At 37.6% G+C, this 15,524-nt stretch overlaps 1 protein-coding gene across 3 annotated transcripts in view; it reads right to left on the bottom strand.

Annotated features, from left to right (window-relative positions):
• Window positions 1-736: 736 nt before the first annotated feature.
• Window positions 737-15,524, bottom strand: part of ENPP6 (ectonucleotide pyrophosphatase/phosphodiesterase 6) — a 182,614-nt gene continuing 167,826 nt past the window's right edge. For 2 of the 3 annotated variants that reach the window (XM_072625433.1, XM_072625432.1), the window contains one exon: window positions 737-1,829. In XM_072625433.1, the coding sequence (XP_072481534.1) occupies window positions 1,615-1,829 (215 nt within the window). In that variant the 3' untranslated portion in view covers window positions 737-1,614. Of the gene's footprint in view, window positions 1,830-14,146; window positions 14,522-15,524 lie in introns of those variants that run through there. The other variant, XM_072625434.1, reaches the window with a different exon arrangement.

A 15,524-nucleotide genomic window follows, 5' to 3' on the forward strand; every position in this document is an offset into this window, starting at 1 on the left:
CATTGTTATCTGTTCCACTAAGTCTTGGGGTTTGTGGACTTAAGGAATCAGATCTGTTATTCAAACAATAACAGAAAAGTATTCCCTGTTCCATAAGGTTTTGGAGATCTTCAAAGCTAGACCAGAGGTGGGTTCATAATGTTTGCCGCCTAGTTAAGGGATGATCTGTTGAATAGCTAACATGCACTTGGTCTGCCTCCCCCATTCCTTTGGCATTCTGGGTTGTTACATCATTTTCATGAACATGGACAGTTAAAAAAACCCAATAACTTGAAACTGTTTCACTTTTGTTTTAGTCTATCTTCCACAGAATATGTCTTATCTCCCACTTTATCCACAGTGCCTGACACATAGTAGGGCTAGTAACTGGATCTCGGGTATCACTAATATTAAAAAGAATAAATAAAAAATTATTAAAATCAGCAACAGTCTTAAGAGCTGCCTTGGGCGCTAAGAGAGAGAGAAATGATTTGACCAGTCACACAGTCAGTATGTATCATAGACAAGTCTTCAGGGCTACGAGCCAGTTCTCTTTCACCTACCGCATGCTGCCTTTCACTCGTAGGTAGTAGGCACTTAATAAATGCTCATTGGTGTATTTATTGATCTTTAGTGGAAGCTTAAAAAATAATTTTCTTCATGTGAGTTTTTTGGTAATGTGCCCATCCATTCATGACTAAGAATATCATTTTCTACCCTGGAATAACGTACCATGCCATCTCTTACCAGAGCAAACTCTAAGGAGGAAGTGATCTTTATTTAAACAGGCACCATCATGGCATCATCACTGAGCAAGCATTCAAATATTAGCAAATCTCTATCCAGTGCTTATTCTGGGCAAGGGGGTGGATCACGGCTGTGGGTCTGTTACATTTTAATTCTTCATAGCAGCTCATTTCTAATGTGATTTTCTGCTATCCAGTACTAGAGAGATTGATAATTCAGTCTTTGGATAAACCAGTCAGTTTGCTTTGCTCTGGGATTTCACACACTTTTCACCTAAATTATGGGCTAAGGGACCCAAGCAAAGGAGGACCCCTTCTAGAAGGTTCTTATAATAGCAATTCCCTTTCAATTGGATTGGAAGCATGGGAAAGTAATCGGCATTGACTTATACCTCTTCTGACATTGGGTGGAAGAAATTGAGGCTGGATTTTAGATGTGAATATCAATTAATGGTCTTGTATATGAGCATGACACAGGCTAGGACTGGCCTGGGAGGGAATGCTTTGCAAGAAAACATGTCAGACATGGGCCCAGGATACAGAAACAGTATAGGAGCCAAGTCTAGTTGACAAAATGCCAGGCCCTTTGCCCGGCTGGTTGTTTTATCCTGAATCTCTTGGTGTGAAGAACAAATGGTTTAGAGTTGGATGAATTAGAGACAGCTGAGATGCTCTCTACCTCCAGGCCAAAAAACAGTGGCTTAAAAATAATAGAAAAAAAATTGTGTGTAGGAGAGTATGTATATCACTATCTCATAAATGGTCCATTTATAATTTATCTAGCCTTGACTCTGTTCATGAAGTCATGATTTAAATACGAAAGGAGGGAAAAACAACAACTTTCCACTTTGGAGACACACTGATCAACATTGTTTTGGGACTCAAGGAATCAGATGTGTTGTACAAACAGTAACGAGAGAATGAATAGTAGGGCACAGCTGCTCAGCTGAACCAAATGCGCCTCACTGGGCTGGCTGTTTAGCATGCACGCCACTCGGGACCAGGAGCCATTGTTGGGCAGTGGGGTTATCCCCACCAAGTTGCACAGAACATTGTAAACATCCACTGCTCTGATTGGAGCCGCTCTGAAGTTGGACTTGAAATCTGAAAGGGAAACAGAAAGAGTCTCTCACTTGATGAGCAGAGGGGGATGGAGTTAACATGGAGAATGGAGTGGTAGTATTCTTGGGCAGTATAATCCTTTGGGATAGAAACAGCAACACTATGGATAAAACACAATGAACTAGTAGCAGATAAGAGAGTCTCTCTCTCTAATATTATATACATATGTTTATGTATGTGCTCACATATGTGTGTATATATACATATATATGTATAAATACTATTTTACTGAGTGGAATGCTTTTTCATAATCTACAGTAAGTATAATGTGATCTTCCATTTTCTACATCTTTGAGTTCATCATGGTTGGGGAGAAGGGAACAAACATTTATTAAGCACCTACTGTGTGCCAGGCATAAGCACTGTATAAATATTATCTCATTTGGTCAATTGTGAAATGATAAAGCTATGACCCCATCACTGGATACTGTTCCCCCATTGTAGATGCTCTCCTTTTGTGTGTTATAAAGATCCTGTTTAGTGTAGGCAGCTAAGTGGTGCTGCAGGGGATAGAATGCCACACCTGGAGTCAGAAAGACTTATCTTCCTGAGTTCAAATCTGGCCTCAGACACTTACTAGCTGTGTGACCCTGGGCAAGTCACTTAACCTGTTTTGCCTCAGTTTTTTGAAGAAGGAAATGGAAGCCACTATAGTATCTGCCGAGAAAACCCCAAATGGGATCATGAAGAGTTGGATATGACACCCCACTACCACCACCACCACCAATGACAACTGTCAGTAGTTGTTGATGTTTTACCAGTTACCTTTTTTTTAATCAATAAGTCTGGGATCCTTTCTATGCTTTTGGTATCTTGTCATCCTTTAAATACTTTGTGAATTGGGCTCTCAATCTGGATCCCTCAATGCCCTTATGATTGCATCACCTCCAGCTTGAATATTCTCTTTATAACTGACCCAGTCTGGTTGCTTTCATCCTTTTTATTCCCATTAGCACTATTTCTAACTCCTATATAAAGAGATCTAGGATGGTGACATTAGAGTTGAAACATGGGTTCCGCTATCTTGCATGAAGAAAAGAGTTTGTGGTAATAATGTTTGCAGATCTTTTCCATTTTTCTTCTGTTTGCAGTCTTCCTTCTGTTTTCCTCCTTGAGTACCATTAGGTTGACTTGGCTTAGCTGGTATCTTGCCAAGCTTTCCTTAGACTAGTTTTATTCTCTACTGCTTCTTTCTACTTTATGAGTCATCTATTATTTTCTTTCATAAGATTTTATAAATGAGTTTATGTTCCAACATGGGGTTGCCTTTGGCGGCCATCACCTCACTATTTGGCAAGTAAGTTAAATATTTGCTGATTAAGGCATTTTCTGAGCTCTCTCGGTTTTCTTTTTATAGCAATTAGTTTTTGTTGGTTTGACTTCTAAATGAAATCATTCTAGTTAATATTGATGTCATTTCTGTTATCTATTTCCTACTTTGGGTTTTCAAAACCCTGTTTAAATAATTCAAGGTTAATTCTTTGCAATTGAATGCTGTATCCTTTTCTCATTACTATTCTTTCATCTTATTAATTATAAATTCTGATCTTAGCTCTGAAGAGTAGACAGTCTGAGTGAACAGACAGATGACTCAGGAATAACTTTCATGTCTGTAATATCATTAAATACTTTGTGAATTGGGTTCTCAATCTGGATCCCTCAATGCCCTCATGATTGCATCACCTCCAGCTTGGATATTCTGTTTATAACGTTGATCCAGTCTGATTGCTTTTATCCTCTTGTGTTAAAATGTGGTTATTTTTATGTTTTATAATTTTGTTTGGTGCCTACCATATCTTGACAATTGCCTACCGATTATTTTTAAATAAAAATCTTCTGCATAATCTATAACAATCTATAAATAAAAATAATCTATAGATCTATGTCAAATCTATAAATGTAGAACTCTCCTATTTTTCTCTCCTGAACCACTTTCCCATGTATTTATCCACATCCTTACCTTCTCCTAACTCTGCATCTAACTCACCAAGTATCAGAGTATATATTGATTTGATCTTAATAATCCTACCAGGTTCTTCACAGAATTTCCTTACTACTTCATTCTCAGCAACTCATGATGGTATGTAATTTGCAGTTATTTTCATAGTTTTTTCCCCCAAATATTCATCAGTTGTACCACAACATATGGTAACATAATATCCCATGAAATAATATTTTTGTGGCTTTGGGGTATAGAATTAAATCCATTCAGTCAGCTCCTTTCATTGCCTCTAAAGAGTACCTACCAGCAATTCTTCCATTTAACCACAACTCTCTTCTTTCTTCTGGTTTCATTTATAGCAAGAATGTCAAGAGTTCATGACTCAATGACTCAGTTCCTCAGTTCTACTCATGTGGGTCTTTGAAAAAGGATCTTGTGTGCATTGTACCAATTGTCATATTAGAGTTTGTTGATGGGCTAAAAACTGATTCTTAGCATCCTCTGTTCTTTCTTGTTGCTTTGCCACCATCACTATACAAATAAAAAGGGGCCATGTAATCCTTTGCCATTTTGCTTTTCCCTATTTCATGAGTTGCCATGGCCAACAGTTTTATCACCAGGAGACCAGTCTCCTGGTAATGGGTGTCTCCATGATTAGCTAGATTGGCCATCAGAAAACAGACTTGGTCTCTGACTAGTGCTATACTCAAAGTCTTTCCAGCATGTGAGAACCCATTCTAGATCACCTTCCATTGATATAACCTTTGAGAACTCACTTCCATGATATAAGAAGGCATAAGAGGAAGCCTTTTGTGGAAATATATGTGTGTATGTATATGTATATATACATATATGTATGTGTGTGTATGTGTGTGTGTATATATATATATATATATATGTAATGTGTGTGCATAAAATTTCAACAGAGAAAGGTCTTTAGCATATTGGATAGATCTCCTATGAAGGATTTATGGAAAGATATGCACAAGAATTTCTTAGTTTTAAGAGAGGTTGTGATTTTTGAGAGTAGAAGAAATAACTACTTTGATAATATTTATAATAACTAAGTAAGAAACTTAAGGTTCCTATTCCACAATCTTTTAGAAGTCAACTTCTCACTCTTCATCCCTGGAAATAAAGAAAATTAAGTTGAATTGCTACTAAAAAGAGTTTTAAAAGATGTTCTCTTGTATTAGGGGATCCATGTAAATTGTCATCCTAGTCGCTTAAGTAGGACAAATTTTTTCCCTTTTATTTCTTTTTAAACATTTTTTGGAGTAAGAAACTTTTTTTTTTCAATTAAGCACCCCCCCCCCCACTACTCCTCATGTCCATAAAGCAAATTTTAACAAATCAACACCAATAAATAAATAAATCCCTCAATATATATCTTCATAGTGAGAAAAAAAGAGACTCCCATACTAGTCTGAAAATATCTCTTTCTGCATTTTTAAGTTGATCACCTCTCTCATCTCAATCAGGAGATGAGTGGCATAGTTCATTTTCATTCTTTTAGACTTGTGGTTTATCCTTGCATTGGTTAGAATTCTAAAGTCTTATTTTTCTCTATAACATAGTTATCACATAAATTGTTCTCCTAGTTCTGCTCCATTTGCTCTGAATAAGTTCATAAAGGTCTTTACAGTTTCATCAGAAATTATCCATTTCATCCTTTCTTATGAAACAATAATCCATTGCATTCACCTATTGCCACTTCTCTAGCCATTCCTTCTTCATAGGAGAACATTCCTTTAGTTTCTAATTTTTGGCTACCATGAAAAGAGCTTTTTCTAGGCCTAGAAGTGGTCTACTTGAGTGAAAGGGCATGCATAGTTGGATAACTTTCTGGGAATAGTTTCAAATTGCTTTCCAAAATTTACAGCTGGACCAATTCACCGTTCTACCAACAGTGCTATAGTGAACTATTGTCCCACAGCCCCTCCAATTTTTGTCCCCTTCCTCTTCTGTCATGTTCACCAACCTGATAATTGTGTCATGGAACCATCAGTTGCTTTAATTTTCATTTCTCTAATTATTAGTTATCTGGAACACTTTTTTAATAAGATGGCATTTAATTTGGAATTATTCATTTGAAAACTACCTGTTCATGTCTGATGATCAGTTGTTTATTGGGGAAAAGTTGTTTTTCTAATTAATTTGAATCAATTGCTTATATACAAAGCATCCCCCAAACCTTCTTGTGGTTTTAGATTTTGATAACTTCAGAAGTATGAATGGTATAATCTTATCAAAAAAAGCATTTGAAAGGTTATTACATTTTAAAAATATTGATAATTTTCTTTTCACATTTGAGCATGAACACTGTCTTGTGCTCTAATTGATTTTTTAACCTTGTAACTTCCAAATTATGTTTATTGTATTTTTCTACTTCTGAAGTTATTGAACTTGAAACTGCACCAAGACTTTTGGGACACTTGTCTAGGAAGGCTGATGATTTTGTGCATTTATTTTATAACCTGCATCTTTGTTTATGTTATTTCATTTGAGACAACATATGTAAACTCTGTAAATTTTAAAACACTACATAAATTCTAACTCATTATTGATGAAGCTATTAATTATCTTAATTGATTTCATTTGACACTCTAGGGTTCTCAAAATAATGATAATAATAGCTAACATTTATCATTTATAAAACATTTATTATGTGACACTCTGCTGAGCACTTTAAAATTATTATTGTACCATCATATCCCCTGCAAAAACTGATCATTTCTTTTTCTTTCTGATTATCCTTATTCCTTCAGTTTCTTTTTCTTGTTATAATTAGCATTTCTAGCGCTATGTGAAGTAGTAGTTATGATAATAGGCATGCTTGCTTTAACAATGATCTTAGTGGGAAAGCTTTTCTCTACCATATATTTATTATGTTTATAAATATGTTTATAAATATATTTTCATATATTTGAATTTTCTCCAAAAAACCTGAACTAGTTTTTTTTTTATAGATTCAATGATTTTTTAAATTAATCTCTTTTTTTATTTAGTTTTTTTATTTAGTTAGGGATTTTTGATTTGTTGTTGTTGAAGGTTTTTTGATAGTATGCCTTCAATTGTTTATACTTACAAGCATTTGGAGATATAACATTTACTCTAACAACCTGTGTTCCATAAGTTTGGTATGTTGTCTCATTATTGTCAATTTTTATGAAAATTTCTACTTTTTAATAACTTGTTCTTTTATTCACCAATTCTTTAGAATTATGTAATTTGATCTCCAATTGCTTTTAAATTCTTTCTTTAAGGGCCCTTTATTAAATAGGATTTTTATTGAATTATGAACAGTAAATGAGGTGCTTAATATTTCTAGTTTTCTACATTTTTGAGTATGATCTTTATACCTCAATACATGGTCAATTGTTGTAAAGATGATAAATACAGCTTAGAAGTATGTAAATCTTTTCTCTTCCCATTAAGTAATCATCAGAGAGTCACCTTCTCTAATTTTTCTAATGTTCTACTTAGTTGCTTAATTTCTTTATTTGCTAGATTTCTCTAGCTCTGAAAGGGGTACATTAAGATTGCCCCATTATAGTTTTAGTATGTCTCCTTCCAATTTAATTTTTTCTTTAAGTATTTAGATGATATACTACTAGGCACATATATATTAAGTATTAATATTGATTTATTGTCTGTGGTGCCTTTTTGCCTAATGTAATTTCCCCTTTTCTCTCTTTTTATCTTTTCTACTTTTGACTGTAGACTTATCTGAGATCATGATATCAATCGCTTGGTTTTTTTATTGCTGCTTCCTCCTTTTCAGCGTAAACAGATTCTTTCCAGCATAATAGTATACCTCATCCCTTCATTTTAATGCTAAAAGAATCTTTTTAAGAGTATATCTTGCAAATAAAATACTGTTGAATTCTATTTTCTAATCCATTCTGCTTTCCTCTTCCATTTTATCAGTAAGTTATTTCTATTCACATTCAAAATTATGAATATTAACTGTATGTTTCTCTCCATCCCGTACTCCTGTACCTCATCTTCTCTTTACTCTCACTTTTTAAAAAAAGGTGTAGAAGAGAAGGAATTTGCTTTATGCTTGTTATCTTATCAAGGAAAAACTGTTTCCTCTCTTCTCCCTCCCATAACCCTGATCCCAAGATTTTACTCTTTCTTCTTTTGCTTTTAATCTTCCATTCATATTCTCCCTTCTAACAATCAAGATTGTTTTGTTTACAACTATTGCCTTACCTATCCTGCCCTCCTTCTTAAGCTCCTCTGTACCCTTCCTTTGTCCCTGTACCTTCTTCTTTCTGTTTTGAGTTTAATGCATTTCTATGCTGAGATCTGTATGTAGGTATAATGGGTGTGTGTGTGTGTGTGTGTGTGTGTGTGTGTGTGTGTGTGTGTGTGATTTTATTCAATCTTGCTTAATGCTATTCAGCTGAAAGTGATATTCATGAGATATCTGTTCCTCCTGCTTCTTCTTCCACAGCTACATACTAATCTTATGTACCTCTTTTATGTAATGGTCATTTCCCTTTCTTTCTTCCTCCTTTTCTCCTTAGTCTAGTTCATTGTTCCTATTTTTCTTCTCCCAAGATGGTTAAAGCAGAACAAAATTACCCATAGTCCCTCTGTTTTTTTGACTTTTCTCTTTCACCCTTAAAGATATTATGATTCTAAGAAGACATTAGTTTCTTATTGGCCATATTAATATATGATTAATTTATTATCACATATTCCCTTTCAATTATACAAACGTATGTATCTTTCTGGGTTTTTCTTGGTACCTGAATCAATATTTCCATTTCTAAATATCTATTAATTCTGATGCTTAATTAGGAATGTTTGGAAATCTTCTTTTCCATGGATTTTTCCACAGCAGGATTATACTTAGTTTTATCAGTTAAGTTATCCTTGGTTGTAAACCTTTATCTCTTGCCTTTGAAATATCTCCATTTCTTTGAAGTAGTAGCTGTTAAATCTTGTGAAAGTGGTTGATCTTTGGTATTTTAACTCCTTTTTGATTGCTTGAAGAATTTTTTCTTTTACCTGGAAGGTCATGATTTTGGCTATAATGTTTCTTGGAATTTCCAGTTTAGAATTTCTTTCTGATGGTGATCAGTGGTTTCCTTTGTCTTCTGGTTCTACGAGTTATAAGCAATTTTCTTTTATAATCTCCTAAAATGTAGTATCCAAATTTTTACAAAGGAGACTTTTAATTTTTTCTCTTCAGCCTTATTTTAGATCAATTGTTCAGTTGTTTTTTGAAATTATATTTATTTGGTTTCTTCTCTTTTTTTCCCAATGTTTTTAGAGGAGTTTGTTTTGATCTTATTGCATTGTTGAGTCACTGTTTTCAATCTGGTCCATTCTAACTTTTAGGACATTCAGTTCTTGAATGGTATTTTCCACCATTTGTTCTAAAGTGTCAATTTTGTTTACTATTCTTTCCTCTCTAGCTTTTCCATTCGCTATCTCATTTCATTTCCTTGTGGAGTCTCTGAGGCTAGGATATTTTTTTTCTCTCTGAAGCTTTACCTGGACTTCTTATGGGGTTGCTAACCTCTTCAGGGTTTATTCCCTTGGAATCCCTCACACCAAGGTATTTCCTCATGATAGTCAGAGTTTGCCTTCATTTGCTCATAGAGGGGCTTCTGCCTGGATCAGGTGGGATTAGGACAGCAAGTTTTTAATGTTCAATTCTGGAGCTAGTTTAGTTTCTATTCAACTATGGGTCTAATCCAAATTCTGTCTTGGGAGAAAACTATTCAATTATGAGAATTGGGAGAAAATCTTCTTGTATTGTTGAACCTAGCCCTGCATGGCATGGAAGCTTGACCACCTCTGCCTTCTGCTTAGAGACCCTTCATGGAAGACCTAGATTATGCTGCCAGAAACCCAGTCAGGCCCAAAGACTGATGCAAGGAATTTTCTCCCAATTGTGCAACCCCATATGTCTAATCTGAAGACTGGCCCTCGCTGATTAGTTATTGCTTCCATGGTGATTGTTTAGAGACTCCTGAAGGTAATAGGATGCCTCTTTTTCTGAATTCAAGGAAGTGTACCTATTGGCTCTCCCCCTCCCAACTTGGAAATCTTTCCTCCAATTAGAAATCAGATTACCAATTTTGTTTCCTAGTTAATTGTTTCCTTTTAATTAATTAGCCTTATTTGATTGTCTGTAATATAGAAAAGTATGTCTCCCCTTGTATTCAGGATCCAGGCCTAAGCTGAGGAAGTCTGGTTCCACTTGGTTAGGCAATTAGAACATTGCTTAACAAATCAATATGTTCAGAAGATCAAACCTTTGTTTCCTCAGTCATTTCATCTTTCACTCATGACACTAGTAAGGGTATATCTAGTATTAAGTCTATACTCAGACTGGAGTAGACCAGACCAGACCCCTCCCTTGAGGTACTCTTGGGGATCTGCCTAGGGGCTCGCTCTTGTCTGGGACCTCTCCCTGAAATAGGGCCCTTGTCTCCTGGTACTGGGCTCAGTGGTTACTCCTATAGCAGTGGTTACTCCTATAGTAGTGTATAGCCCATCATAGACTTCAGGGTAGTTCAATGTGGATTGTACCTAGGGCTTTTAGTCTGCAGCTTAGCTGGAGTTACAAATCCCCTGCTGTACTCTACCTGAAATGCCCTGAGACTGCTCTCTCTGCTGGGATAGGGCCCAGTAGATTTTCAGATCCTTGCGGGCAGGAACTGTTTTTTGCCTCTTTCTGTATCCCCAGAATATATCAAAGTACCTGACACAAAATAAGTACTGAATAACAGTTTACTGAATTGAATTGTTGAGACTAGGCTGGTCTCAGGTTCTGCTTCTGGGAGTGATTTGCTGGACACTATTCCCTGAGGCTGCTCCTTCTGGAGCTGGGCTCAAGCAAACAAGTCACAGACTTGGACTGGGTCCCTGCCTGGCTTCTGCACAATGCTGGACCCACCCCAAAGGCCCCTAAATCTCTCAACCACAGGCCACAACCTCAGGCAGGCTCATTCTACAACTCTGAGTCCAGGCAGGAGCGTCTAGACCACCCAGAAGGCTATAGGGCAGCTGCCTATGCCTTGTCCTCTGAGGCTTGGCTCTTAGCCTGCCCTGGCAATTAGTCTATCCCAGAATCCCTGCAGGACTCTAGGAGTCCCTTTATGAATTCCTGGGTTGGGTGAAAGAATCTGGAGGTGATTCCTTTTGTGACCTAGTAGTGTGATACATCTTTAAGTCCCATGGGGTGCTCTCAGAGGATCTGGGATCCATTGTGTCTTAGTATAGCATCATCTTCCCACAATCCCTTTATTCGCCCCTCTTCTCCATCCATCTGTTTCACAGTTTTCTATGAACCAGAAAAGTCCAAAAGGAATGCTGGCCCCAGGGCCAGATGGTCTCTCTGATAACCAGGCTACTGTTCTCTTTGGTACTAGTATTTCTAGATGGTTCCCAGAGTAAATCCTGTGAATGTGCCCTGGTTAAGATCAGATGAGGAAGGGGCCACAAGTCCCAGTATGAACAACTCCTGTACCACCCCAACCCCCACCACATGCTCTCAATGGAGCGCCTGAATATTCCTTTGGTCTCTGCTCCTGACTTTAGATTTTGGTTATAGAAAGAGGCAGAGCCTTGGGGTGGGGATGGGGGACTTCTGGGAACTCTGATTCATAAGTAAACTGTTGGAGTTGGAAGGGGTAATAGAGGCCATTTATGACCAAGGATGATGTGATGCAGCTCCCCTGGCCAACATGTCAACTCGCTGCTCAGTGCAGACAGATTTCATGTTTAACATACTGACAGTCAAGTGAAAGCTTGTCAGTGGTCTAAAAGTGGAGTGGGTCTTGGCACCCTCTGTCACCTTTCTTATTGCTCCCCCACTGTCACTGCCAAAGCAGGAGGGTCCTCAGTTTAAAGATAAGGAAGCTAAGACCTAGAGTGGCTTACCCCAGGTAGTATTATGTATAATAATATAATAGTAAATATATTACATATAATATTATTATGTATAACATATTACTATGTATTATATGACAGAATATAATATCAATTATAGTATTTATATATTAAATGACATGTAATAATAATGACTATGTAACTATAACTCTCTCTCTACATATATATATATATACATATATATAGATGGATGGATGGATACATGCATGAATGGCTTACCTGAAAGGTAGTATTGAGAAAGTAGTGTAGTTTAAGAGAACCCCAATTTGAATCTTCTATTACTTATTCCTATTGTGCCTTTAAGCAAATAATTTTTGCCTCTCTGGGACTCAGTTTCCACATTTGAATAATGAGGGGTTTGGATTAGAGAGCCTCTAAGTTTTCTTTCAGCTCAAAATCCTCAGATCCTAAGAGGAGAGCTAAGATTAGAATCCAGCTCCCCTGAGAATCACTCCAGTGCTCTGGCCTCTATACTCTACTAGCGGGTGGAGGGTACTGGGTTGGACTAAGAAAGACCTGAGTTCAAATCCAACCTCAGACATTTATTAGCTGTGTTAACCCTAGCTAAGTCACTTGACATCAGACTGCCTTGGTGTTGTCATCTGTAAAATGGGGATAAAAATAATACCTGCTTCATAGTATTGTTATGAGGATCAAATGAAAAAATTGTAAACTCTAGTCTAGCGCCTGGCCCACAGTAGGAACTTAATAAATGCTTGTTCCCTTCCATACCTTTCCCTTACTCTTCTTTGGTCCAGAGTACATTGGCACTCAGTTTGACTTTCTCTTTCATTCAGTTTTGAATCCAAATTGAAAAAAATAAAAAGTTACATATAAAATATGGTCCCTTCTGAGATGAAAAACTCTCCAGGCTGGGGCTGTCACTGTTCACCTTGATCTGTTTTCCAAATGTGGCTTGTTGAACTGGCAGAGAGGCCACTAAATCTTGACCTTCTCTTGAATGTGGAGCTCTCTTGGACAAGATGAGGCTGCACCCGATCAGAACCTGGGATCAGCCCAAGGAAAGCTGGCTTTGCAAACTCATTTTCATTTTCCTAATCCTTGACAGGCTCTGGAAGACCTCAGACCTCTCAGGCTGTATCTCAGCAACGGCAGGGATGTCAGCCTTCTCACCTAAGCTGTAGGCACGTCCCCGGATTCCAGCAAGCTGGGCCTTTATCTCAGAGCCCAGTGAGATGCCTAAGAAAGGCCAGCCTCTTACATGTTCTCTAGAATAAGCTAGCCAGGGCATAAAGCTGTTCAATCTTTCAGGAGAATTGAAGCAGGAGCAATTGAAGCCAGAAATTTGGCTTGCATGAAGTTCCAGAGGCTTGGTCTGCCTGGAAACATTTTTGCAATTAGTTCTTGTGGAAAGGAGTGGGGGAGAGTGAAGGATGGGGGGCGTGCTTCTGGCTGTGACTGACTGAACGCTTTACATCTTGGGGGAAGATATGACAGCACTTTTTTTCACCAGACAAAGTCTCCTCAGTGAATGTGAATTTAGCCTGATTTAGCTTCAGGTATTTTGTTTTAAAAGGTTCTTTGGTTTGAGGCTCAGAGTTGTCCTGCTAGGACTGATGCTTTTAGAATCTTCCTTCCTGTTCCCCACCCCCGGATTCTACCCCATGTTTAGTGCAATCTTTCTAATGACAACTGTTTTGAATTCGTGATCTATCTTTTTTTTGTTCTCTAGAGAAAGTAATATTCTTGATTAAAATTCCTGGGGTCCAATGTCCTGTATCCACAGGAAGCAGATGTGATACAATAGAGTTCTGGAAATGGGACAATCTGTCACTAGTAGTAGGCATCTAGTGCCCAGCATGATCTATCTAAATGCCACACTCAGAGTCCGAGAGGTTAAAAAAAGTTAGAGATGGCTTATTGGGGGATGACCATGAGAGGCTCCAAAGCCTTCTCAGGACAATAATAATGGCTTATATTTACATGGCACTTTAGAATTTATGAAGTACTTCAGATAAATTATTTAATCAATTCCCAGAAAAAATTCTTTTAGGTAGGTGCTATTATTATCACCCCCATTTTACAGATGAGGAAACTAATACTGAGGCAGAGTATACCCAGATACATCTATTAGTAGAGAGACTTCATTTGAAAATGAGTTTCTGGGATAGGTAGGTGGCACAGTGGATAGAGTGCTGGCCTTAGAGTCAGCAGGATCTGAGTTCAAATCTGCCCTCAGATACTTGGTAGTTGTGTGACCCTGGGCAAGTCACTTCACCCCAGTTGACTACAAGAAAGAAATAAAATGAGTTTTCTCAGCTTTCTCATCTGAAAACAACCGGATTAAACTGACCTTGAAGTTTCTTACAACTCAAAATCTACATGATCAGATGATTCCTATTGCACAAATTAAGAAACAGAAGGACTCATAACAAAAAATGGTATCTATCTATGGAGAAAGAACTGATAGAGTCTGAGGGCAGATCAAAACATTCTTTGTTCTACTTTTTATATTTTTCTTGGTGTGTTTTTTTGGGGGGGTTCAATGTTTTCTTTCACAGTATAACATATGGAAATATGTTTTGCATGACTGCACATGTATAGTCTGTATGAAATTGCTTGCCTTCTCAACAGAGGGAGGATGGGAGAGAATCTGGAACTCAAAATTTAAAAGAATAATGTTAAAAATTATTTTTCCATGTAATTGGGGGAAGGGAAAGATTAATACAAAAGAAACTAAAGCACAGAGTGGTTCTATGACTTCCAGTCCTGGGTGTGTCCAAAGGAGGATGCCCAGTTTGGTGAGAGAGTCCACACCACAGAAAGTTGCTTGAAGAAACTAGTAGTGTTTAACCTAGTGAAGGAAGAGACAATGAGAAGTGGCCGAGGCAGATTTTTCTTTATTTTGTCTCAGTCTATATATAAAGTGCTTGAGGTAGACAGAAATGTCCTTATTGTTCCAAGGCAAATGGGCTGCCTTGGGAGAAAGTGAGTTCCCCATCATTTATAGTCTTCTACTTAAGACTGGGTAACCACCTCTTACGGATGCTGAAGCGAACATTCCCCTTCAAGAATGAGCTAGACTGGATGCAGTTCAATCCAAGTAACATTTACTAAACAAGGGGCTCTGATGAGCACTGAGATACAAAATCCAAACCCTCCAGCAGCTTGTGTGCTCCTGATTGGATACGTGTATAAAGAAGTAATTACAAAGTAAGTTTAAAGGGCTGGAGAACTAACAACTGGAAGGAGAGCCTTGTGTGGGAGGGGGCACCTGAATTTTGGCTTGAACAATGGTAGGAAAGGTAAAGAGATAGGAGAAATAGCTAGCAGAAGCTCTAAAGTCCCTTCCTTCTCTGAATTCCTATGATTTGCACAAGGTCATTAAGTAAGAAATGGAAGAGCCATGATTTAACCCCAGGTCTTTGGACTCCAGTTCCTGTCAGTTTTCTCATCTGTAAAATGGGAACGTTAATAGTACCCACCACCCAGGTTTATTGTAAGGATAAAAGATCATATTTATAAAACACTTAGCCCAGAGTCTGGCACATAGTATGTGCTTAATGTGTGTTTTAAAAAAACAACTCATTCCTTCAGCCAGCAGTTGTAGGGTCCTGTTTCTCTCACCCTCCCTATCATCCTCATCCTCTTCTGTGCATATTGAACACTGGAAATCACTCGACATTTTAATTCAGGTGACTTTCCCCAAGGCACATGGACAGGCTTTACCACTTCTCTATTTTTACCATGCTACAGTAGGTAGCCCCTTTATGGAAGAAGTCAGCCAAGTGATTGGCTTCTATTCCTGACTCTATCACTGGTTGGCTATGTGACTGGGAACAAGGTATTCTCCATCT

Source organism: Notamacropus eugenii, chromosome 7 (genome assembly GCF_028372415.1).
Source record: "Notamacropus eugenii isolate mMacEug1 chromosome 7, mMacEug1.pri_v2, whole genome shotgun sequence".
NCBI lineage: Eukaryota > Metazoa > Chordata > Mammalia > Diprotodontia > Macropodidae > Notamacropus > Notamacropus eugenii.